This window comes from Salvelinus fontinalis, chromosome 10 (assembly GCF_029448725.1).
Source record: "Salvelinus fontinalis isolate EN_2023a chromosome 10, ASM2944872v1, whole genome shotgun sequence".
In the NCBI taxonomy this organism is placed as follows: Eukaryota; Metazoa; Chordata; class Actinopteri; order Salmoniformes; family Salmonidae; genus Salvelinus; species Salvelinus fontinalis.
This window is the reverse complement of record NC_074674.1, coordinates 41,359,223-41,384,661: the sequence shown is the minus strand read 5'-3', so window position 1 is coordinate 41,384,661 and position 25,439 is coordinate 41,359,223. Positions and strand designations below refer to the sequence as shown.

General features: G+C 38.8%; 1 protein-coding gene across 2 annotated transcripts in view; it reads right to left on the bottom strand.

Moving 5' to 3' along the window:
* The window catches only part of gbe1a (glucan (1,4-alpha-), branching enzyme 1a), a 249,035-nt gene that overhangs the window by 192,192 nt on the left and 31,404 nt on the right, over positions 1–25,439 (bottom strand). For both annotated transcript variants that reach the window (XM_055936819.1, XM_055936820.1), the window contains exons 2-3: positions 20,673–20,842; positions 14,202–14,317 (exon numbers count right to left, since the gene is read on the bottom strand). In XM_055936819.1, the coding sequence (XP_055792794.1) occupies positions 14,202–14,317; positions 20,673–20,842 (286 nt within the window). The remainder of the gene's footprint in view (positions 1–14,201; positions 14,318–20,672; positions 20,843–25,439) is intronic.

Here is a 25,439-nt window from a genome sequence, read left to right as displayed (position 1 = left end):
GTGAGGGTTTAAAACACACAGTGAGGGTTTAAACACACAGTGAGGGTTTAAAACACACAGTGAGGGTTTACACACAGTGAGGGTTTACACACAGTGCGTTGAGGGTTTAAACACACAGTGAGGGTTTAAACACACAGTGAGGGTTTAAACACACGGTGAGGGTTTAAACACACGGTGAGGGTTTAAACACACGGTGAGGGTTTAAACACACAGTGAGGGTTTAAACACACAGTGAGGGTTTAAAACACACAGTGAGGGTTTAAAACACACAGTGAGGGTTTAAAACACACAGTGAGGGTTTAAAACACACAGTGAGGGTTTAAACACACAGTGAGGGTTTAACACACAGTGAGGGTTTAAACACAGTGAGGGTTTAACACACAGTGAGGGTTTAAACACAGTGAGGGTTTAAACACACAGTGAGGGTTTAAACACACAGTGAGGGTTTACACACAGTGCGGTGAGGGTTTAAAACACAGTGAGGGTTTAAAACACAGTGAGGGTTTAAAACACACAGTGAGGGTTTAAAACACACAGTGAGGGTTTAAACACAGTGAGGGTTTAAACACAGTGAGGGTTTAAACACACAGTGAGGGTTTAAACACAGTGAGGGTTTAAACACAGTGAGGGTTTAAACACACAGTGAGGGTTTAAACACAGTGAGGGTTTAAACTGTGCACCGCATGACATATGATTCTGTTCTTCTCCTTATCCCCTGCATTGAGACCCCGGCCAGTACAATCCACCAACAATTCTGTTAGCTCACTGTCTGTGTGTGTGTATATATAGCCCGGGAGGAAACAGATGGGCCCAGCAGAGCTTAACAACGTCCTGTGTGCCAACACTGATAGGCTGTTATTGTGTTGTGTGTGTGTGTGTGTGGATGTTGTTTGTACACACACAGGGCAAACTGTGCCAAGCTCCCTCCCATTCCCAGTTACAAATCGCCCCCCTAGCAGGGCTTTCCGACTCCTTAAGTTGCTCTGTTCCCATGTCCTCATTCACTACCCCTCATAGTGTTGAATGGATAACCAAGTGGGTGCCAATCAATCACAATATCTTTCCATAAATGGGAGCTATCATTATAGAAATCACAATAACACATGATTAGATAGTCTCGTCCCTCAAGGAGGTACTTTACAGCACAAGAGAAGATTGAGTAGAAGAGGACGGTTTATGTCGAGTTTATAAAAGCCCGAATTAAGGGAAGCGTTTATATCGAGTTTATAAAAGACCGAATTAAGGGAAGCGTTTATATCGAGTTTATAAAAGCCCGAATTAAACTCGCTTTTGAGAGGTAAACTCACTTTTGAGAAGTGTAAATGTTTTGGTATCTAGTGAAGAGCTCTTCTTTGTCTCCACACATTCAGCATCGATCACACCTTCCCCCTAAAGCTTTAGCCCCACCCATCTCGTTTCGCTCTCAGAGCGCACACTCTGGCCGATGATGTGTTTACCTCTGGATAGCACAAAAACAGCCTAACCAGCTCCGATGGCAACAATTTCATTACGCTTTTATGCTAGCATTAGCTAACTTGCTAACAGTACACTAACTTGAAATTAAACCACTTTCTGTCAACTCGAAAATGTTAATAATAATAATAATAATAACAGTAGTAGTAATAGTAGTAATAATAGTAATAATAACAATAATAATAACAGTAGTAGTAATACCAATAATAGTAATAATAACAGTAGTAGTAATAACAATAATAGTAATAATAACAGTAGTAGTAGTAATAACAATAATAGTAATAATAACAGTAGTAGTAGTAATAACAATAATAGTAATAATAACAGTAGTAGTAATAACAATAATAGTAATAATAACAGTAGTAGTAATAACAATAATAGTAATAATAACAGTAGTAGTAATAACAATAATAGTAATAATAACAGTAGTAGTAGTAATAACAATAATAGTAATAATAACAGTAGTAGTAGTAGTAATAACAATAATAATAACAGTAGTAGTAGTAATAATAATAATAATAATAATAATAATAATAATAATAACAGTAGTAGTAATAGTAACATTAGTAGTAGTAATAATAATAATAATAATAATAACAGTAGTAGTAATAATAACAGTAGTAGTAGTAGTAATAATAATAATAGTAGTAGTAATAATACTAACAGTAGTAGTAGTAATAATAATAATAATAATAACAGTAGTAGTAGTAATAATAATAATAATAATAATAATAATAACAGTAGTAGTAATAATAATAATAATAGTAGTAGTAATAATACTAACAGTAGTAGTATTAATAATAATAATAATAATAACAGTAGTAGTAGTAATAATAATAATAATAGTTGTAGTAATAATAATAACAGTAGTAGTAATAGTAGTAATAACAATAATAATAATAACAGTAGTAGTAGTAGTAATAATAATAATAATAATAATAATAACAGTAGTAGTAATAATAACAGTAGTAGTAGTAATAATAATAATAATAGTAACAGTAGTAGTAATAACAATAATATTAACAGTAGTAGTAGTAGTAATAATAATAATAATAATAATAACAGTAGTAGTAGTAATAATAATAATAACAGTAGTAGTAGTAGTAATAATAATAATAACAATAGTAACAGTAGTAGTAATAACAATAATAATAACAGTAGTAGTAGTAATAGTAGTAATAATAGTAATAATAACAGTAGTAGTAGTAGTAATAATAATAATAATAATAATAACAGTAGTAGTAGTAGTAATAATAATAACAATAATAATAATAACAGTAGTAATAATAATAATAACAATAATAATAATAACAGTAGTAGTAATAGTAATAATAACAATAATAATAATAACAGTAGTAATAATAATAATACTAACAGTAGTAGTAATAACAATAATAGTAATAATAACAGTAGTAGTAGTAATAACAATAATAGTAAAAATAACAGTAGTAGTAGTAATAACAATAATAGTAATAATAACAGTAGTAGTAATAACAATAATAGTAATAATAACAGTAGTAGTAATAACAATAATAGTAATAATAACAGTAGTAGTAATAACAATAATAGTAATAATAACAATCATAGTAATAATAACAGTAGTAGTAGTAATAACAATAATAATAACAGTAGTAGTAGTAGCAATAATAATAATAATAATAATAACAGTAGTAGTAATAATAGTAATAACAATAATAATAACAGTAGTAGTAATAATAATAATAATAATAATAATAATAATAACAACAGTAGTAGTTATAGTAACAGTAGTAGTAGTAATAATAATAATAATAATAATAACAGTAGTAGTAATAACAATAATAATAACAGTAGTAGTAGTAATAATAATAATAATTATAACAGTAGTAGTAATAGTAGTAATAACAATAATAATAACAGTAGTAGTAGTAATAATAATAATAATAATAATAATAATAACAGTAGTAGTAATAATAACAGTAGTAGTAGTAATAATAATAATAATAGTAGTAGTAACAATAATAATAATAATAATAATAATAATAATAATAACAGTAGTAGTAATAATAGTAATAACAATAATAATAACAGTATTAGTAATAATAATAATAATAATAATAATAACAGTAGTAGTTATAGTAACAGTAGTAGTAGTAATAATAATAATAATAATAACAGTAGTAGTAATAACAATAATAATAACAGTAGTAGTAGTAATAATAATAATAATTATAACAGTAGTAGTAATAGTAGTAATAACAATAATAATAACAGTAGTAGTAGTAATAATAATAATAATAGTAGTAGTAATAATACTAACAGTAGTAGTAATAATAATAACAATAATAATAATAACAGTAGTAGTAATAGTAGTAATAACAATAATAATATCAGTAGTAGTAGTAGTAATAATAATAATAATAATAATAATAACAGTAGTAGTAATAATAACAGTAGTAGTAGTAGTAATAATAATAATAATAATAAAAATAGTAGTAGTAGTAGTAATAATAATAATAATAATAATAATAATAACAGTAGTAGTAGTAATAATAATAATAATAATAATAATAACAGTAGTAGTAGTAATAATAATAATAACAGTAGTAGTAGTAGTAATAATAATAATAATAATAATAGTAACAGTAGTAGTAATAACAATAATAATAACAGTAGTAGTAGTAATAGTAGTAATAATAATAATAACAGTAGTAGTAGTAGTAATAATAATAATAATAATAATAATAACAGTAGTAGTAATAGTAATAATAATAACAATAATAATAATAACAGTAGTAATAATAATAATAACAATAATAATAATAACAGTAGTAGTAGTAATAATAATAACAATAATAATAATAACAGTAGTAATAATAATAATAATAACAGTAGTAGTAGTAATAATACTAACAGTAGTAGTAGTAGTAATAATAATAATAACAATAATAACAGTAGTAGTAGTAGTAATAATAATAACAATAATAATAATAACAGTAGTAGTAGTAATAATAATAATAACAATAATAATAATAATCAGTAGTAGTAATAATAATAATAACAATAATAATAACAGTAGTAGTAGTAATAATAATAATAACAATAATAATAATAATAACAGTAGTTATAATAATAATAATAACAATAGTAGTAATAATAATAATAATAATAGTAGTAGTAGTAATAATAATAATAACAGTAGTAGTAGTAGTAATAATAAATAAACGCAAGCGAGATTCTTCGACAGATACTGACGATTTAATATTCTCACCACCGGGAATGGTAAAGGTCGAAACTGATCTGTTAAAATCAATAAATGACAAACTGGGTTTACTTGAATTACTTAGTAAGGATATAAAAGAGTTAAAGGCAAGCCTAGAGATGAGTGATGAAAAAGCTGCGACATTGGAGAAGGAAACACACGCGCTAAAAGGGACAGTCAATAAGATTCAAACCGAAATGAATGGAATTAAAAAAGAGAACATCGTTCTGAAGGAAGCCTTACTGGAGATTCAAACTAGATCCATGAGAGAGAATTTGGTACTTACAGGTATCCAAGAAAAAGAAGGAGAAGTTCCTGAATCTATAGTTAGAGAGTTCCTCCGTACAGCGCTTCAGATTCCATGCGAAGTTGTCGACAAAATCCAACTTGAACGTGTTCACCGCTTCGGACAGAGAGGGCAGAGGTACGAACGCCCAATCGTTGCAAAATTTGCTTCATTTAAAGATAAAATAATGGTTAAAAGCCTAGGTAAAAGACTTGCTGGGACCAAAATTGGCATGAATGATCAGTTTCCGAAAGAAATTGCAGAACGGCGCAAAGTTCTGTATCCAATTTTCGAAGAAAACAGATTAAAAGCGAAACGAGTAGCTCTCGTCGTTGATAAACTATATATTGATAACCAGTTGTTCAGAGACACAAAGACTACTCCATGGTTATTTTAAAATTTACACAATTCTCATAGACGAGGAAAATAAACACAATTCAAGCCCGGTTACTGATTGTAACAATACAACAAAAAATATAGCTTTTTTATAAATCTTCACATATAACTAATTGAACACACAAGCACTAATTCAACATAGTGAAGATAAAAACTAAGTAAACAGAAGGCACAGTATGTGTGGATGGTATGGTTTGTGTTTATTTTATTTTTTATCTTATTTGTTATGTTTGGAAAGTTGAGTGAGTGAGTAATGAAATGGTTGCATATCCCAGAGCCAATGTATTGCTGTGAGCCGGGTATGAGAGGGCTTTCAATGTTGTTCAGATGATGGATATACTTTTATAATGAATTATACGTCTTATTTATTTATTGTCCTATCATGGAAAACTACATTTTTTTTATCTTAATAAATTATATCTAATTATTATCCTATTTTAATGGTACTGTCTATGGCCCTATACCCTAGACACCCACCTGAATGACCCAGATATTAAGGAGAAGTCCCTAACTGTTTTATGTGCTCGCTGTAAGCGGTCTATATGCAGCTAAAATGAGGTCAGAGACCAAGAGCAGCACTGCCCCCTCAAGATTCTGAGCCTGCTTGGCAGGGTTGGTCCTGCAAAGCCAAAGCCCCCTAAAGGGAGAGGAAAATATACAAGGAATTTCTCAAAGCTGCTAATGAGAACCTTGACGACCTTGTACCTAGCCGGTGGGGATTCCGGTGGGGTACCCCCACCCAGGCAGTGGCAGTGCTGGCAACACTAGCTGCAGTAACCCATGGGGAGGGGGTCACACTCGGACATTCAGAGAGGGGGTATATTATTGTGGCCCTGGTGGCACAGAATCAAGGTCGGACTGCATGGAGATGCGTGGGGACATGGTCATGACTGGTGGCCGTATTGTGGGTGTTTTTTTCAGGAATAGGGTGTACATTTGACGGCCATTATCTAGGATATGACAATGGTAAATAAATTTCAATTTTTGCTTATTTTTTTGCGCGGTCTTGCAGGCCTTCTCATGCAGCTGCAACTGCAATGGCATTTGGAAATCATGACCCATCTTGAGTTGGGCTCTGGGATGGTGCAACTGTTGAGAAAGTGAGCTTATGGTTGTGTGGGGGTAAGGGCTGAGTGTGTATGTGTGTATCCCACAACTGTTGCGAAAGAAGAAGTAAAAGATGTAAGGTACAATAGAGGATGATCCACAGCTATATATAATACAAATCGAGGTGACGGCAATGGAAATGCATATGGCAATTGATTTACTTCAATTCGGTAAATGGAACTGTATGCTCTTTTCAAAGAATGGATCCCAGTCGGTTCAGGGCTATGGGATACAGGGGGTCGAGGGTGGTCTGCCGGGCATTGGGATGACAAGCCATCTCGAGATGAGGCCTTTTAGCGGGTGGAATAGTAGGGACCAATTGGAGGTTTACTTAGTAGAAATGCAAATATCATGGTACAACTATATAGACACTCAATCATTATGTTACGTTTTAATAGTACGTTTACAAAAATATATTCTGATTAAAAGAATGAAAGGTGTGTCTCATGGTAAGTGGTGAAATAAGTATAGCCAGTTACAATTGTAATGGCTTAGCAGATAATAAGAAAAGACGATCAGTATTTACCTGGCTAAAAGAGAAGGATTATAATATTTATTGTTTACAGGAAACCCATTCAACAGTTTTAGATGAAGTTTTGTGGAAAAAGAACTGGGTGGGCAAAATATATTTCTCCCATGGGCAAAGAAATTCAAAAGGGGTGATGATCTTAATTAACAATAATTTTGATCCAAATGTGCAAATTGTCCAAACAGATCCTCAAGGTAGATGGATTATTTTAAATATGTTATTGGACAATAAACAAATATGGCTTGTTAACCTATACGGTCCGAATAATGATGATCCAAGCTTCTTTGAAAATATATATAAGAACTTATCAACTCTACAAGCAACACTAGACTCTATTATTATAATGGGAGATTTTAATACGGTCTTAAATAGCTCTATAGACCGGAAAGGAAATCACACTACAAATTATCACCCTCAGGCACTTAAGGAAATCATGAATGTCATGGATATATTGGAATTAGTGGATATATGGAGACTTAAATACCCTGATTTAGTGAGATATACATGGCGGAGGCTGAATCAAGCTAGTCGTCTTGACTACTTTCTTATTCCATTCTCTCTGGCACCAAAAGTTAAAAAAGTGTTGATAGGGGATAGAATGCGGTCGGATCATCACATAATTGGCATATATATTTCTCTTACAGAATTTCCACGTGGGCGAGGATATTGGAAATTTAATCAAAGTCTACTAGATGATAAATTGTTTAGAACTAGGACAGAAGATTTTATAACTGACTTTTTCAGACATAACATAGGTACAGCAGATCCCCTTATTGTATGGGACACTTTTAAGTGTGCCTTTAGAGGCCATGCAATTCAGTACTCATCTATAAAACAAAAGCAATTTAGATCAAAAGAGTCCATATTAACAAAGGAAATTGAAGGACTAACAGTACAGTTAGATAGCAATAAAAACGGTACCATAGAGGCACAGAATAATTTAGAGGAAAAACAAAAAGAAATGGAGGAACTTATTCAAGAAAGATCCAGTGTAATATATTATAAAAATAAAGCGAACTGGATGGAATATGGGGAAAAATGCACCAAATTCTTTTTCAATCTTCAATATAGAAATGCTACCAAAAAAAATGTATAAAACTTGTGACAAATGATGGAGTCACGCATGATTCACCAAATGATATTTTGAAAGAGGAAGTAAAGTACTTTAAGAATATGTTTTCGTTTCAGGCTCCTCCATCTCCACTAACTGAAACTAATTGTATGGATTTTTTTCCTATTAATAATGTAAAATTAACATCTGAACAGAAAGACTCATGTGAAGGCCAAATTACAGAGGAGGAACTGCTTGTTGCAATTGGGGCCTTTAAAGATGGGAAAACTCCAGGGCTGGATGGCATACCAGTGGAAGTATACAAAACGTTTTTTGATATACTCAAAGGACCATTATTAACTTGTTTTAACCACTCCTATATAAATGGTAGATTATCAGACACACAACAAGAAGGTCTGATATCGTTATTACTGAAACAGGACCCAAGTGGTATATATAAAGATCCAGTCCAATTAAAAAATTGGAGACCTCTTACACTTCAGTGTTGTGATGCAAAAATCCTAGCAAAATGCTTGGCGCATAGAATAAAAAAAGTTTTGTCAGATATTATTCATCCTAATCAGACAGGTTTTTTACATGGACGATACATTGGAGATAATATAAGGCAAGTACTGGAAACAATAGAACACTATGAGATATCGGGGACACCAGGCCTGGTTTTCATAGCTGATTTTGAAAAGGCTTTTGATAAAGTACGACTGGAGTTTATATATAAATGCCTAGAATATTTCAATTTTGGGGAATCTCTTATAAAATGGGTTAAAATTATGTATAGTAACCCTAGGTGTAAAATAGTAAATAATGGCTACATCTCAGAAAGTTTTAAACTATCTAGAGGAGTAAAACAAGGTTGTCCACTATCGGCATATCTATTTATTATTGCCATCGAAATGTTAGCTGTTAAAATTAGATCAAACATTAATATTAAAGGATTAGAAATCCATGGCTTAAAAACTAAGGTGTCATTGTACGCTGATGATTCATGTTTTCTTTTAAAACCACAACTAGAGTCTCTCCAGGGCCTCATAGAGGATCTAGATACCTTTGCTATCCTCTCTGGATTAAAACCAAATTATGATAAATGTACCATATTACGTATTGGATCACTAAAAAATACACATTTTATATTGCCATGTAGTTTACCAATTAAATGGTCTGACGGAGATGTGGACATACTCGGTATAAAAATCCCAAAAGAAAGAAATGATCTCACTCCAATAAATTTTTATAGAAAGTTAGCAAAAATAGATAAGATCTTGCTACCATGGAAAGGAAAATACCTGTCTATTTGTGGAAAAATCACCCTAATTAACTCTTTAGTCATATCACAGTTTACCTATTTGCTTATGGTTTTGCCTACTCCTAGTGACCTGTTTTTTAAATTATATGAACAAAAAATATTCAATTTTATTTGGAACAGCAAGCCAGATAAAATTAAAAGGGCCTATTTATATAACGAATATGAATTCGGAGGGCAGAAATTATTAAATATTAAAGCATTAGACCTCTCACTAAAGGCATCGGTCATACAAAAGTTATACTTAAATCCAAACTGGTTCTCTAGTAAACTGGTACGAATGTCTCATCCTATGTTCAAGAAGGGCCTTTTTCCCTTTATTCAGATTACACCTGCTCATTTTCGGTTGTTTGAAAAGGAAATGATCTCCAAAATATCCTTATTCTTTAAACAAGCCTTAGAAAGTTGGTTGCAATTTCAGTTTAATCCACCTGAAGGGACGGAACAAATAGTACAACAAATATTGTGGTTAAATTCAAATATAATAATTGATAAAAAAAATGTATTTATCGAAGAAATGTTTAAAAAAGGTATAATTTTTGTGAATGATAGCATAAATAGGACTGGTGGAGTTATGTCACACATGCAGCTAACACAGACATATGGAAAAGTCTGCTCTACCCAAAATTACAACCAATTAATTGCAGCATTACCACAAAAATGGAAGAGGCAAGTAGAAGGGGAAAAAAATAAGGAACTTGTATGTCGGCCCTGTATTAAAGAACAAAAATGGTTAAAGAAAAGTGTGATAAATAAAAACATATACCAATTTCATTTAAGGACCAAAAAACTAACAGCTGTGCCATACAAATTGCAAAATAGTTGGGAAGAGATTTTCGATGTACCCATTGCATGGCACATGGTTTATGAATTGATACGCAAAACAACGCCGGATTCAAAACTTCGAATTTTTCAATATAAATTACTGTACAAAATTCTTGCAACTAATAGAATGTTATATATATGGGGTATACAATCTTCCCAGCTCTGCAGATTCTGTTGTGAGGAGGCAGAGTCATTAGATCATTTATTTTGGTATTGTCCATATGTAGCTCGTTTTTGGTCACAGGTCCAGGAATGGCTGAAGAATTGCAACATTTGCCTAAAACTAACGCTACAGATAGCAATACTGGGGGATTTGAAAAGCCATAGTCAATCAATCAATAATATAATAATTATTTTGGCAAAGATGTTTATTTTTAATTTACAATCTGTAGAAGCTATGAGAATAGGAAGGTTCAGGTCTTTTGTGAAGCATCACAGCACAGTTGAGAAATGTATGGCAAATAGAAATCCGAAATGGATGATGTTGGAAGATAGATGGGAGGGGTTGGGTGGACCTGAAGGGTGGGACTAATAACAAGATAAACAATATAGGGCATACGGGATCTGTGAAATGTGTATAGGTGCGGAGCTTTTGTGAAATAGCACAGTTACAAGTGGAAATAAAATTGGATGGACAACAGAAATAGAGGAAGGACTAAGAACAAATAAGAGAGAACTATTGTAAAGTGGACTGTGTCTGTAAGATAGGTATAAGATATAGAAATTGAAGGTAAAAGCAGAAGTGTTTATAAGTTTACTCCAATTGGGGGATTGGTGGTAGGGTCGCGGGGAATAATAATAAAGGCATATTCTTTAAAAAAGTATGTATGTCTATATAGGTATGTGTATGTATATATGTGTATATGTATGCATACGTGTATGGATATATATATTTACCCCCAAAAATATGGGGGAATGGAAATGATGCAGACAATTACATTGGAAGCAACATTCTTTCCGCAATACTAAGCTGATCCTCCCCCCCCCCAAAAAAATAAAAAATAATACAAAAAAAAAAAAAAAAAAGTAGTAGTAGTAGTAGTAATAATAATAATAATAACAATAATAATAATAATAACAGTAGTAGTAGTAGTAATAATAATAATAATAACAATAATAGTAAAAACAGTAGTAGTAATAGTAGTAATAACAATAATAATAACAGTAGTAGTAGTAATAACAATAATAATAATAACAGTAGTAGTAATAGTAGTAGTAATAATAATAATAACAGTAGTAGTAGTAGCAGTAATAATAATAACAGTAGTAGTAATAGCAGTAATAATAATAATAACAATAATAATAATAATAACAGTAGTAGTAGTAATAATAATAATAATAATAACAATAATAGTAAAAACAGTAGTAGTAATAGTAGTAATAATAACAATAATAATAACAATAACAGTATTAGTAGTAATAATAATAACAATAATAACAGTAGTCATAGTAATAACAGTAGTAGTAATAATAATAATAATAATAATAACAGTAGTAGTAGTAATAATAACAATAATAGTAATAACAGTAGTAGTAATAGTAGTAATAATAATAATAATAACAGTAGTAGTAGTAATAACAATAATAATAATAACAGTAGTAGTAATAGTAGTAATAATAATAATAATAATAACAAAATTAATAATAATAACAGTAGTAGTAGTAATAATAATAATAATAATAACAGCAGTAATAATAATAACAGTAGTAGTAATAATAATAACAATAATAACAGTAGTAATAGTAATAACAGTAGTAGTAATAATAATATTAATAATAATAACAGTAGTAGTAATAATAATAATAACAGTAGTAGTAATAGTAGTAATAATAATAACAGTAGTAGTAATAGTAATAATAATAATAACAGTAGTAGTAGTAATAATAATAGTAATAACAGTAGCAGTAATAATAATAGTAATAACAGTAGTAGTAATAATAATAATAATAATAATAACAGTAGTAGTAATAGTAATAATAATAATAACAGTAGTAATAACAATAATAATAATAATAGTAATAACAGTAGTAATAATAACAATAATAACAGTAGTAGTAATAATAATAACAATAATAATAATACTAACAGTAGTAGTAATAATAATAACAATAATAATAATAATAGTAATAACAGTAGTAATAATAACAGTAATAATAATAATAGTAATAGCAATAATAATAATAACAGTAGTAATAATAACAGTAATAATAACAGTAGTAGTAGTAATAATAATAATAATAACAGTAGTAGTAATAGTAGTAATAATAGTAATAATAACAGTAGTAGTAGTAAAAATAATAATAATAACAGTAGTAGTAATAATAACAGTAGTAGTAGTAATATTAATAATAATAACAGTAGTAGTAATAACAATAATAATAATAACAATAATAATAATAATAACAGTAGTAGTAGTAGTAGTAATAATAATAATAATAATAACAATAATAATAACAGTAGTAGTAGTAATAATAATAATAACAATAATAGTAAAAACAGTAGTAGTAATAGTAGTAATAATAATAATAATAATAACAATAATAATAACAGTAGTAGTAGTAATAATAATAACAATAATAACAGTAGTAATAGTAATAACAGTAGTAGCAATAATAATAATAATAATAACAGTAGTAGTAATAATAATAATAATAATAATAATAGTAATAACAGTAGTAGTAATAGCAGTAATAATAACAGCAGTAGTAGTAATAATAATAATAGTAATAATAACAGTAGTAGTAGTAATAATAATAATAATAATAATAATAATAATAATAACAGTAGTAGTAGTAATAATAATAATAATAACAGTAGCAGTAGTAATAATAACAGTAATAATAATAATAGTAATAGTAATAATAGTAATAATAATAATAACAGTAGTAGTAATAGTAGTAATAATAACAGTAGTAGTAGTAGTAATAATAATAATAACAGTAGTAGTAATAGTAGTAATAATAACAGTAGTAGTAGTAATAATAATAATAATAATAATAATAACAGTAGTAGTAATAATAACAGTAATAATAATAATAGTAGTAGTAATAATAATAATAACAGTAGTAGTAGTAGTAATAGTAGTAATAATAACAGTAGTAATAGTAATAATAATAATAATAATAATAACAGTTGTAGTAATAATAACAGTAACAATAATAATAGTAATAGTAACAATAGTAATAATAACAGTAGTAGTAATAATAATAATAATAGTAATAACAGTAGTAGTAATAGTAGTAATAATAACAGTAGTAGTAGTAATAATAATAATAGTAATAATAACAGTAGTAGTAGTAATAATAATAATAATAATAATAACAGTAGTAGTAATAATAATAATAATAATATTATTAATAACAATAATAACAGTAGTAGTAGTAATAATAACAGTAATAATAATAATAGTAATAGTAATAATAGTAATAATAACAGTAGTAGTAATAATAGTAATAATAACAGTAGTAGTAATAATAATAATAATAGTAATAATAACAGTAGTAATAGTAATAATAATAATAATAATAATAATAATAGTAATAATAACAGTAGTAGTAATAATAATAATAATAATAATAAACAGTAGTAGTAGTAGTAATAATAATAATAATAATAATAATAACAGTAGTAGTAGTAATAATAATAATAATAATAACAGTAGTAGTAATAATAGTAATAATAACAGTAGTAGTAATAATAATAATAATAATAAACAGTAGTAGTAGTAGTAATAATAATAATAATAATAATAATAACAGTAGTAGTAGTAATAATAATAATAATAACAGTAGTAGTAGTAATAATACTAACAGTAGTAGTAGTAGTAATAATAATAACAATAATAATAATAACAGTAGTAGTAATAGTAGTAATAATAATAATAATAACAGTAGTAGTAATAATAATAATAACATTAGTAGTAGTAGTAACAGTAGTAGTAATAACAATTATGGTAACAGCAGTAGTAACAATACCTTGAGTTTGGTCTCATGTTCAATGGCAGGTGCCTTGTTTCTTTTAGGAGGAAGGTAAAGTTCCCATTTACCGTACTCTTTCTTAGTGTAGGGGTGTGATGTGCTGTTCCAGTCGTCTGGAGGAGGGGGGGGGGTGGGGGGGGTTACATGAGAACATATCAGACCATAGCTCACTGTTGCCAACAATTTCTCAGTGAGAATCCCTATTGGCTGCATCATTTGTCACAAGATAACGTTTTTACATTGCCGTGACATCACAGCACCACATCTGCGGCCCCGACGAGAGAGCCGGCAGAGAGCCGGCAGAGAGCCGGCGGAGAGCCGGCAGAGAGCAGGCAGAGAGCAGGCAGAGAGCAGAGAGCCGGCAAAGAGCCGGCAGAGAGCCGGCAGGCAGCCGGCAGAGAGCAGGCAGAGAGCAGGCAGAGAGCAGAGAGCCGGCAAAGAGCCGGCAGAGAGCAGGCAGAGAGCAGGCAGAGAGCAGGCAGAGAGCAGGCAGAGAGCAGGCAGAGAGCAGAGAGCCGGCAAAGAGCCGGCAGAGAGCAGGCAGAGAGCAGGCAGAGAGCAGGCAGAGAGCAGGCAGAGAGCAGAGAGCCGGCAGAGAGCAGGCAGAGAGCCGGCAGAGAGCAGGCAGAGAGCAGGCAGAGAGCAGAGAGCCGGCAGAGAGCAGGCAGAGAGCAGGCAGAGAGCAGGCAGAGAGCAGGCAGAGAGCAGGCAGAGAGCAGAGAGCAGGCAGAGAGCCGGCAGAGAGCAGGCAGAGAGCAGGCAGAGAGCAGAGAGCCGGCAGAGAGCAGGCAGAGAGCAGGCAGAGAGCAGGCAGAGAGCAGGCAGAGAGCAGGCAGAGAGCAGGCAGAGAGCAGGCAGAGAGCAGGCAGAGAGCAGAGAGCCGGCAGAGAGCATGCAGAGAGCCGGCAGAGAGCAGGCAGAGAGCCGGCAGAGAGCAGGCAGAGAGCAGGCAGAGAGCCGGCAGAGAGCAGGCAGAGAGCCGGCAGAGAGCAGGCAGAGAGCAGGCAGAGAGCCGGCAGAGAGCAGGCAGAGAGCCGGCAGAGAGCCGGCAGAGAGCCGGCAGAGAGCCGGCAGAGAGCAGAGAGCCGGCAGGGAGCAGAGAGCCGGCAGAGAGCAGGCAGAGAGCAGGCAGAGAGCCGGCAGAGAGCCGGCAGAGAGCCGGCAGAGAGCCGGCAGAGAGCAGGCAGAGAGCAGGCAGAGAGCCGGCAGAGAGCAGGCAGAGAGCAGGCAGAGAGCCGGCAGAGAGCAGGCAGAGAGCCGGCAGAGAGCCGGCAGAGAGCCGGCAGAGAGCAGAGAGCCGGCAGGGAGCAGAGAGCCGGCAGAGAGCAGGCAGAGAGCAGGCAGAGAGCCGGCAGAGAGCCGGCAGAGAGCCGGCAGAGAGCCGGCAGAGAGCAGGCAGAGAGCAGGCAGAGAGCCGGCAGAGAGCAGGCAGAGAGCAGGCAGAGAGCAGAGGGGCAGTGTACAGAGAGAGGGGCAGAGTATAGAGAGAGGAGCAGTGTACAGAGAGGGGGGCAGTGTACAGAGAGAGGAGCAGTGTACAGAGAGAGGGGCAGAGTATATAGAGAGGAGCAGTGTACAGAGAGAGGAGCAGTGTACAGAGAGAGGAGCAGTGTACAGAGAGAGGGGCAGAGTATAGAGAGAGGAGCAGTGTACAGAGAGGGGGGCAGTGTACAGAGAGAGGAGCAGTGTACAGAGAGAGGAGCAGTGTACAGAGAGAGGGGCAGAGTATAGAGAGAGGAGCAGTGTACAGAGAGGGGGGCAGTGTACAGAGAGAGGAGCAGTGTACAGAGAGAGGGGCAGAGTATATAGAGAGGAGCAGTGTACAGAGAGAGGAGCAGTGTACAGAGAGAGGAGCAGTGTACAGAGAGAGGGGCAGAGTATATAGAGAGGAGCAGTGTACAGAGAGAGGAGCAGTGTACAGAGAGAGGGGCAGAGTACAGAGAGAGGGGCAGTGTACAGAGAGGGGCAGTGTACAGAGAGGGGCAGAGTACAGAGAGAGGGGCAGAGTACAGAGAGAGGGGCAGTGTACAGAGAGGGGCAGTGTACAGAGAGAGGGGCAGTGTACAGAGAGAGGGGCAGAGTATAGAGAGAGGAGCAGTGTACAGAGAGAGGAGCAGTGTACAGAGAGAGGGGCAGTGTACAGAGAGAGGAGCAGTGTACAGAGAGGGGCAGTGTACAGAGAGAGGGGCAGTGTACAGAGAGAGGAGCAGTGTACAGAGAGAGGGGCAGTGTACAGAGAGAGGGGCAGTGTACAGAGAGAGGAGCAGTGTACAGAGAGAGGGGCAGAGTATAGAGAGAGGGGCAGTGTACAGAGAGAGGAGCAGTGTACAGAGAGAGGAGCAGTGTACAGAGAGAGGGGCAGAGTATAGAGAGAGGAGCAGTGTACAGAGAGGGGCAGTGTACAGAGAGAGGGGCAGTGTACAGAGAGAGGAGCAGTGTACAGAGAGAGGAGCAGTGTACAGAGAGAGGAGCAGTGTACAGAGAGAGGGGCAGTGTACAGAGAGAGGAGCAGTGTACAGAGAGAGGGGCAGAGTATAGAGAGAGGAGCAGTGTACAGAGAGGGGGGCAGTGTACAGAGAGGGGCAGTGTACAGAGAGAGGAGCAGTGTACAGAGAGGGGCAGTGTACAGAGAGGGGCAGTGTACAGTCGTGGCCAAAAGTTGAGAATGACACAAATATTAATTTTAACAAAGTCTGCTGCCTCAGTTTGTATGATGGCAATTTGCATATTCTACAGAATGTTATGAAGATGAATTGCAATTAATTGCAAAGTCCCTCTTTGCCATGCAAACTAACTGAATCCCCCAAAAACATTTCCACTGCATTTCAGCCCTGCCACAAAAGGAGCAGCTGACATCATGTCAGTGATTCTCTCGTTAACAGAGGTGTGAGTGTTGACGAGGACACGGCTGGAGATCACTCTGTCATGCTGACTGAGTGCAAATAACAGACTGGAGGCTTCACAAGGAGGGTGGTGCTTGGAATCATTGTTCTTCTGTCAACCATGGTTATCTGCAAGGAAACATGTGCCGTCATCATTGCTTTGCACAAAAAGGGCTTCACAGGCAAGGATATTGCTGCCAGTAAGATTGCACCTAAATCAACCATTTATCGGATCATCAAGAACTTCAAGGAGAGCGGTTCAATTGTTGTGAAGAAGCCTTCAGGGCACCCAAGAAAGTCCAGCAGCGCCAGGACCGTCTCCTAAAGTTGATTCAGCTGCGGGATTGGGGCACCACCAGTACAGAGCTTGCTCAGGAATGGCAGCAGGCAGGTGTGAGTTCATCTGCACGCACAGTGAGGCGAAGACTTGAAGGATGGCCTGGTGTCAAGAAGGGCAGCAAAAAAGCCACTTCTCTCCAGGAAAAACACCAGGGACAGACTGATATTCTCCAAAAGGTACAGGGATTGGACTGCTGAGGACTGGGGTCAAGTCCTTTTCTCTGATGAATCTCCTTTCCGATTGTTTGGGGCATTCGGAAAAAAGCTTGTCCGGAGAAGACAAGGTGAGCGCTACCATCAGTCCTGTGTCATGCCAACAGTAAAGCATCCTGAGACCATTCATGTGTGGGGTTGCTTCTCAGCCAAGGGAGTGGGCTCACTCACAATTGTGCCTAAGAACACAGCCATGAATAAAGAATGGTACCAACACATCCTCCGAGAGCAACTTCTCCCAACCATCCAGGAACAGTTTGGAGACGAACAATGCCTTTTCCAGCATGATGGAGAACCTTGCCATAAGGAAAAAGGGATAACTAAGTGGCTCGGGGAACAAAACATCGATATTTTGGGTCCATGGCCAGGAAACTCCCCAGACCTTAATCCCATTGAGAACTTGTGGTCAATCCTCAAGAGGCAGGTGGACAAATAAAAATCCACAAATTCTGACAAACTCCAAGCATTGATTATGCAAGAACAGGCTGCCATCAGTCAGGATGTGGCCCAGAAGTTAATTGACAGCATGCCAGGGCGGATTGCAGAGGTCTTGAAAAAGAAGGGTCAACACTGCAAATATTGACTCTTTGCATCAACTTCATGTACTTGTCAATAAAAGCCTTTTAACACTTATGAAATGCTTGTAATTATAATTCAGTATTCAATAGTAACATCTGACAAAATCATCTAAAGACACTGAAGCAGCAAACTTTGTGTAAATTTATTTTTGTGTCATTCTCAAAACTTTTGGCCACGACTGTACAGAGAGAGGGGCAGAGTGCAGTTATTGGTGTCACATTGTGTTATGAGATGAATACCCGAGGCAGCAAATCATGTCACCTTAGTAGACAGTAGAACACACTAGCTTACTCCGTCTCTCACACACACACACACTTCCCCAACCACATACACACACACCCTCCATTTCCAGACAGAGGTGTTAGTGGCCTAAGGCGATCCTATTGCAGCTTTAACAGGCCTGGGGCACTCACCTGAAAAAACACACTTGTCTGATAAACTGCTCTGACTCAGACATCTCAAGATGTTTAGAACACAATCATCTCATTCAACCTCTCTCTCTCTCTCATCCTTCTTTAACCCGTCTCCTCCCCTTCATCTAAACCGATTGAAGTGGATTTAACAGGTGACTTCAATGAGGGATCATAGCTTTTCACCTGGTCAGTCTACTGTATGTCAAGGAAAGAGCAGGTGTCCCCCTACACTGGCCAGATTATTAGGTACACCCATCTTAGTACTGAGTCGGACCCCCCTTTGCCTCCAGAACAGCCTGAATTCTTTGGGTGTCGGAGACGTTCCACAGAGATGTTGGTCCATTCTGGCGCGATGGCATCACGCAGTCGCTGCAGATTGGACTGCCAACAACACCTTCCATCTCGTCCCAAAGACACTGTGGTTTGGTCCACACCACCTTCCATCTCGTCTCAAAGACACCTTCCATCTCGTCCCAAAGACACTGTGGTTTGGTCCACACCACCTTCCATCTCGTCCCAAAGACACCTTCCATCTCGTCCCAAAGACACCTTCCATCTCGTCTCAAAGACACTGTGGTTTGGTCCACACCACCTTCCATCTCGTCTCAAAGACACTGTGGTTTGGTCCACACCACCTTCCATCTCGTCCCAAAGACACCTTCCATCTCGTCCCAAAGACACCTTCCATCTCGTCCCAAAGACACCTTCCATCTCGTCCCAAAGACACCTTCCATCTCGTCCCAAAGATACTGTGGTTTGGTCCACACCACCTTCCATCTCGTCCCAAAGACACCTTCCATCTCGTCCCAAAGACACCTTCCATCTCGTCCCAAAGACACCTTCCATCTCGTCCCAAAGACACTGGGTTTGGCCAACAACGATACGCTGTGGAGTTCAATCGACCCCCCCTTTGCCTCCAGAACAGCCTGAATTCTTCGGGAATGTAAATGTTGTTCAATTGGTATCAAGGGACTTAACGTGTGCCAGGAAATCATTCCCCACAACATTACACCACCGCCACCAGGCTGTACCGTTTACACAAGGCAGAATGGGGCCACGGACTCATGCTGCTTACACCACATCCTGACTCTGCCATCAGCATGACTCAACAGGAACCGGGATTCGTCGGACCAGGCGATGTTTTTCCACTCCTCCATTGTCCAGTGTTGGCGATGGCGTGCGCCCACTGGTGCTGCTTGTTCTGATAGGAGTGGAACCGTGTGAGGTCGTCTGCTGCTGTAACGGCCAATCCGCGACGAGGACCGACGAGTTGTGTTCCCAAGATGCTGTTCTGCGCTGTTATTAGTCTGTTTGTGGCCCGTCGGAATGGCCAACACATTCAATCAAACGGTAACTGAATTCCCTCGATGCCTGTTTTTTATATAACAAGCCATGGCCACGTGACTCACTGTCTGAACGGGCTGATGTACCTAATAAACTGTCCGGTTAGGGCAGGGGTGTCAAACTCATTCCACGGAGGGCCTAGTGTGTGCAGGTTTTTGATTTTTCCTTTCAATAAAGCCCTAGACAACCAGGTGTGGGGAGTTCCTAACTAATTAGTGATGTTAATTCATCAATCAAGTACAAGGGAGGAGCGAAAACCCGCAGACACTCGGCCCTCCGTGGAATGAGTTTGACACCTGTGGGTTAGGGTGTGTATATGTATGTATGCATGCGCTAGCGATAAGGAACGTGAGTGTGTGTGTATATATATGTTCTCGTCCGCCCGCGCGCGTTGACGTCCGCCCGCGCGCGTTGACGTCCACCCGCGTGTGTTCCCGTCCACCCGCGTGTGTTCCCGTCCACCCGCGTGTGTTCTCATCCACCCGTGTGTGTTGTCGTCGACCCGTGTGTGTTGTTGTCCACCCGTGTGTGTTCTCATCCACCCGTGTGTGTTCCCGTCCACCCGTGTGTGTTCCCGTCCGCCTGCGTGTGTTCCCGTCCGCCCGCGCGCGTTCCCGTCCACCCGTGTGCGTTCCCGTCCACCCGTGTGTGTTCCCGTCCGCCTGCGTGTGTTCCCGTCCGCCTGCGTGCGTACTTACTGAAGTCCCCAGTGAGGAACAGGGCCTGTGCTCCCGGAGCCCACTCTCTGAACATCAGGCTGTTATTAGCTTGTCTCTGGACACCATAGGACGTGTAACTCCTGGTGAAGTCATCAAAACTCCCCTCAGCCTCCTCCAACTTAGACAACCTCTCAGTGAACAACTGGTACCTACAGAGAGAGAGAGAGATGGTGAAAGACGTTAGTACACACACACACACATTAACTAACTAACCCTAGATCCCCTCAGCCTCCTCCAGAGAACCAGTGCATCCGCTATAAACCCGAAGTAGCCTAATAAAACGGACCGGTGGGAAAGAGAGCAGCCTCCATTGGCTATTGGAGTGCATACAGATAACATGTATTTACCCCCTGTTCCTGTCAGTATGCCGAGGCGGCACGCAGGGTGTGGCGCAGTCTTTTTAATGGAGGAACATAGTGGTTCTGCGTGCCGCCTTGTCATACTGCGCCACACCCTGCGTGCCGCCTCCTCATACTGCGCCACACCCTGCGTGCCGCCTCCTCATACTGCGCCACACCCTGCGCCACACCCCGCCTCGTCATACTGCGCCACACCCTGCGCCACACCCCGCCTCGTCATACTGCGCCACACCCCGCCTCGTCATACTGCGCCACACCCCGCCATACTGCGCCACACCCCGCCATACTGCGCCACACCCCGCCATACTGCGCCACACCCCGCCATACTGCGCCACACCCCGCCACACCGCGCCACACCCGCCATACCGCGCCACACCCCGCCATACCGCGCCACACCCCGCCATACTGCGCCACACCCCGCCTCGTCATACTGCGCCACACCCTGCGCACCATACCCCGCCTCGTCATACTGCGCCACACCCCGCCTCGTCATACTGCGCCACACCCCGCCTCGTCATACTGCGCCACACCCCGCCTCGGCATACTGCGCCACACCCCGCCTCGGCATACTGCGCCACACCCCGCCTCGGCATACTGCGCCACACCCCGCCTCGGCATACTGCGCCACACCCCGCCTCGGCATACTGCGCCACACCCCGCCTCGGCATACTGCGCCACACCCCGCCTCGGCATACTGCGCCACACCCCGCCTCGGCATACTGCGCCACACCCCGCCTCGGCATACTGCGCCACACCCCGCCTCGGCATACTGCGCCACACCCTGCGTGATGCCTCATACTGCGCGACGCCCTGAGTGATGCCTCCTCATACTGCGCCACACCCCAGAGCGATGCCTCCTCATACTGCGCCAAACCCCGCCTCGTCATACTGCGCCACGTCGTTTAATTCTCAGCCATTTTTTCTGTTCCTGCAAGTTATTGCTCGTTTGACCACCAGAGGGCATCTTTGAGAAACCGTATTGGCATTACCAGAGAATTTAGAACTTTTTTTTTTTAATAACATAGTATATGAGATTAATTAATCCAAATTTCTTAAAATCAATTTGATTAATATTATGGTCTTTCTGTTTCTATGGCGCTGTACAACGTGACGGTCGGGAGTAGGCTACGGGATTGGAGGATTCTACATCGTTTGCCTTCATTAGACAACTTTGTTTCAATATTTCATTTAAGTCATTTAGCAGACGCTCTTATCCAGAGCGACTTACATTTTTTAACCTTTATTTAACAAGGCAAGTCAGTTAAGAACAAATTCTTATTTTCATTGACGGCCTACCGGGGAACAGTGGGTTAACTGCCTTGTTCAGGGGCAGAACGACAGATTTGTACCTTGTCAGCTCGGGGATTTGAACTTGCAACCTTTCGGTTACTAGCCCAACGCTCTAACCACTAGGCTACCCTGCCGCCATTAGACAACTTTGTTCCAATATTTCTGTAAATCGGTGATATTTATTCCCATAGTAATTCATTGTGGATCCATAACTAAATAAACATCTGCAGTCTTTTTTATCATTATTTTATTAACGAAATGTGTTTATTAATTTATTAGGCTACTGTGCAGTTTACAATACATACTGTAGTAAACATGGGAAAGTGCCTAATTCCTTACATACTATAAGGGACAGCAGGCCATGTCCGTACTACAGAATGCGGGGCAAGTGGGAGACGGGAGTTCAAATCCCCGTTGGGGAGGAAGGCGTAGGCTGTCCTTGTAAATAATTTGTTCTTAACTGATTCCATTATGTGTTATTTCATAGCTGTGATGTTCTTCACGATTATTCTAGAAATGTAGAAAATAGTAAAAATAAAGAAAAATCATGGAATGAGTAGGTGTGTCCAAACTTTTGACGGGTACTTAATTTGATTAATATTATGGTGTTTCTATTCCATGACAAACAAAACAATACTCTGGATACTCTGTTATAATTGAACAGAAAATATGGCGCTGTACAATGTGATTCCATAGGTGTTATTTCATAGTTGTGAGACTTAAGACAGACATTACGCAACACTAGTGAGACTCATTTCGACTATGGTAGGCGCCTATGGTAGGCCTACAGTATATCAAAAACGATTTTTTTTCAATGATGTGACTCTCCACCAATAATTACATTTAAAGGATTGGAGTACTCTAATTTAAATATGTAAAGGGGCATTTTCCGTTAGATATTAACGCAGATCCTAAGGAGCTTATATAATTCTCAATTAATTAATAAATCCTAAATAATAATAATCACTTTGTTTAAAAAGTAACAATATTTTAGTGGTTTTGTTTTACCCGAGCGCGAGTGACAAAAAGGCAAAAAAAGCAGACATCACTTGCTTATATTTAGTCAACACATATCTCAACAATATCATGGCATATTTCAACAAGTAATTCGTTATGGATCCATAACTAAACAAATATCTGCATTTTGAAAAAGTATTTTTATCATTATTTTATTAACGAAAGCATAAAAATACTGATGAAGAAATACAGTACTGTAAAGTATATGCTTTTACATATGGATAATAAAGCATTTTGAAGATATAAGCCACCTGCATTTATTTATTAGGCTACTGTGCAGTCTGTAGGTAACATGGAAAAGTTCATAGTTCTTTACATAAGCAGGCCATGTCCAGACTTTCTCATTACTCATTAACTCTTGTCTTTAATACTTTGTTGGGTTTCATCAGTCATGGACAGTATTAATAACTGGTACTGCACACACACACACAGGTTCACTGGTTCTGTATATATGAATTACAAAATCACGTTTCTAGTCTATTGCATAGTTACAATGTGTAATCATTAATGTTCCAGGAGCACTGTTGAAGTGTATAATTGTAATACATACATGCAGACACAGCACCATTCACAGAATGGAGTTTGATACACCTGGTATTGGATATGAATAAGAAAAAGAAAAACTTGCAAAATAATGATTTTTCGTCAATTAACTTCGACAAAATACGCACAATCGTTTGTCTCTACATTAACATATTCCTCTTAATTGTACATGTTTTGCTTGACTCGTTATGACGATATAACTACTTGAATTCGCCTCCCCGTAATGTTTTGTCAGCCATCTTTGCTGAAGAAAGTCACCAGGGAGTTGTGGCACCTCGTCAAATTCGTCATCGGAACCACTCGATATGATTGGTCACATAAAAACCTTGGGACCCAAATGCATACTGAGTGCTCTAACTCCCCCTGGTGATGGTCTAGAGGAATGAAGCCGTGACGCTGGGTATCTCTAACTCCCCCTGGTGGTGGTCTGGAGCAATGAAGCAGTGACGCTGGGTAACCTCTAAGTCCCGCGGTGTTAGCTCGCAACTTTTAAAGGAGAAGCCACTGTACAAGTCTATTATAAATCTGATGGTCTAGAGTTTTAGATAGAGTTTTGATTGGTTCAAAATAAACTGCACGTCATGCTTTCTTACAGCTGATTCGTAATAGCTGTCAACTTTTAAACATATCACAATATGATTGGTTACTAGAATCTCACTAGTAACGATAAGTACTCAGCATTAGTTGACCTGAGTAACACAAACAATAGGTGTGAGGTCAAAATTGGAAATAAACACAGATTTCCTCCCTCCGGGACAGGGGGGGGTGAGGCAGGGCCGTGGGGTGAGGCAGGGCCGTGGGCTGAGGCAGGGCCGTGGGCTGAGGCAGGGCCGTGGGCTGAGGCAGGGCCGTGGGCTGAGGCAGGGCCGTGGGCTGAGGCAGGGCCGTGGGCTGAGGCAGGGCCGTGGGCTGAGGCAGGGCCGTGGGCTGAGGCAGGGCCGTGGGCTGAGGCAGGGCCGTGGGCTGAGGCAGGGCCGTGGGCTGAGACAGGGCCGTGGGCTGAGACAGGGCCGTGGGCTGAGACAGGGCCGTGGGCTGAGACAGGGCCGTGGGCTGAGACAGGGCCGTGGGCTGAGACAGGGCCGTGGGCTGAGACAGGGCCGTGGGCTGAGACAGGGCCGTGGGCTGAGACAGGGCCGTGGGCTGAGACAGGGCCGTGGGCTGAGACAGGGCCGTGGGCTGAGACAGGGCCGTGGGCTGAGACAGGGCCGTGGGCTGAGACAGGGCCGTGGGCTGAGACAGGGCCGTGGGCTGAGACAGGGCCGTGGGCTGAGACAGGGCCGTGGGCTGAGACAGGGCCGTGGGCTGAGACAGGGCCGTGGGCTGAGACAGGGCCGTGGGCTGAGACAGGGCCGTGGGCTGAGACAGGGCCGTGGGCTGAGACAGGGCCGTGGGCTGAGACAGGGCCGTGGGCTGAGACAGGGCCGTGGGCTGAGACAGGGCCGTGGGGTGAGACAGGGCCGTGGGGTGAGACAGGGCCATGGGGTGAGACAGGGCCATGGGGTGAGACAGGGCCATGGGGTGAGACAGGGGGTGA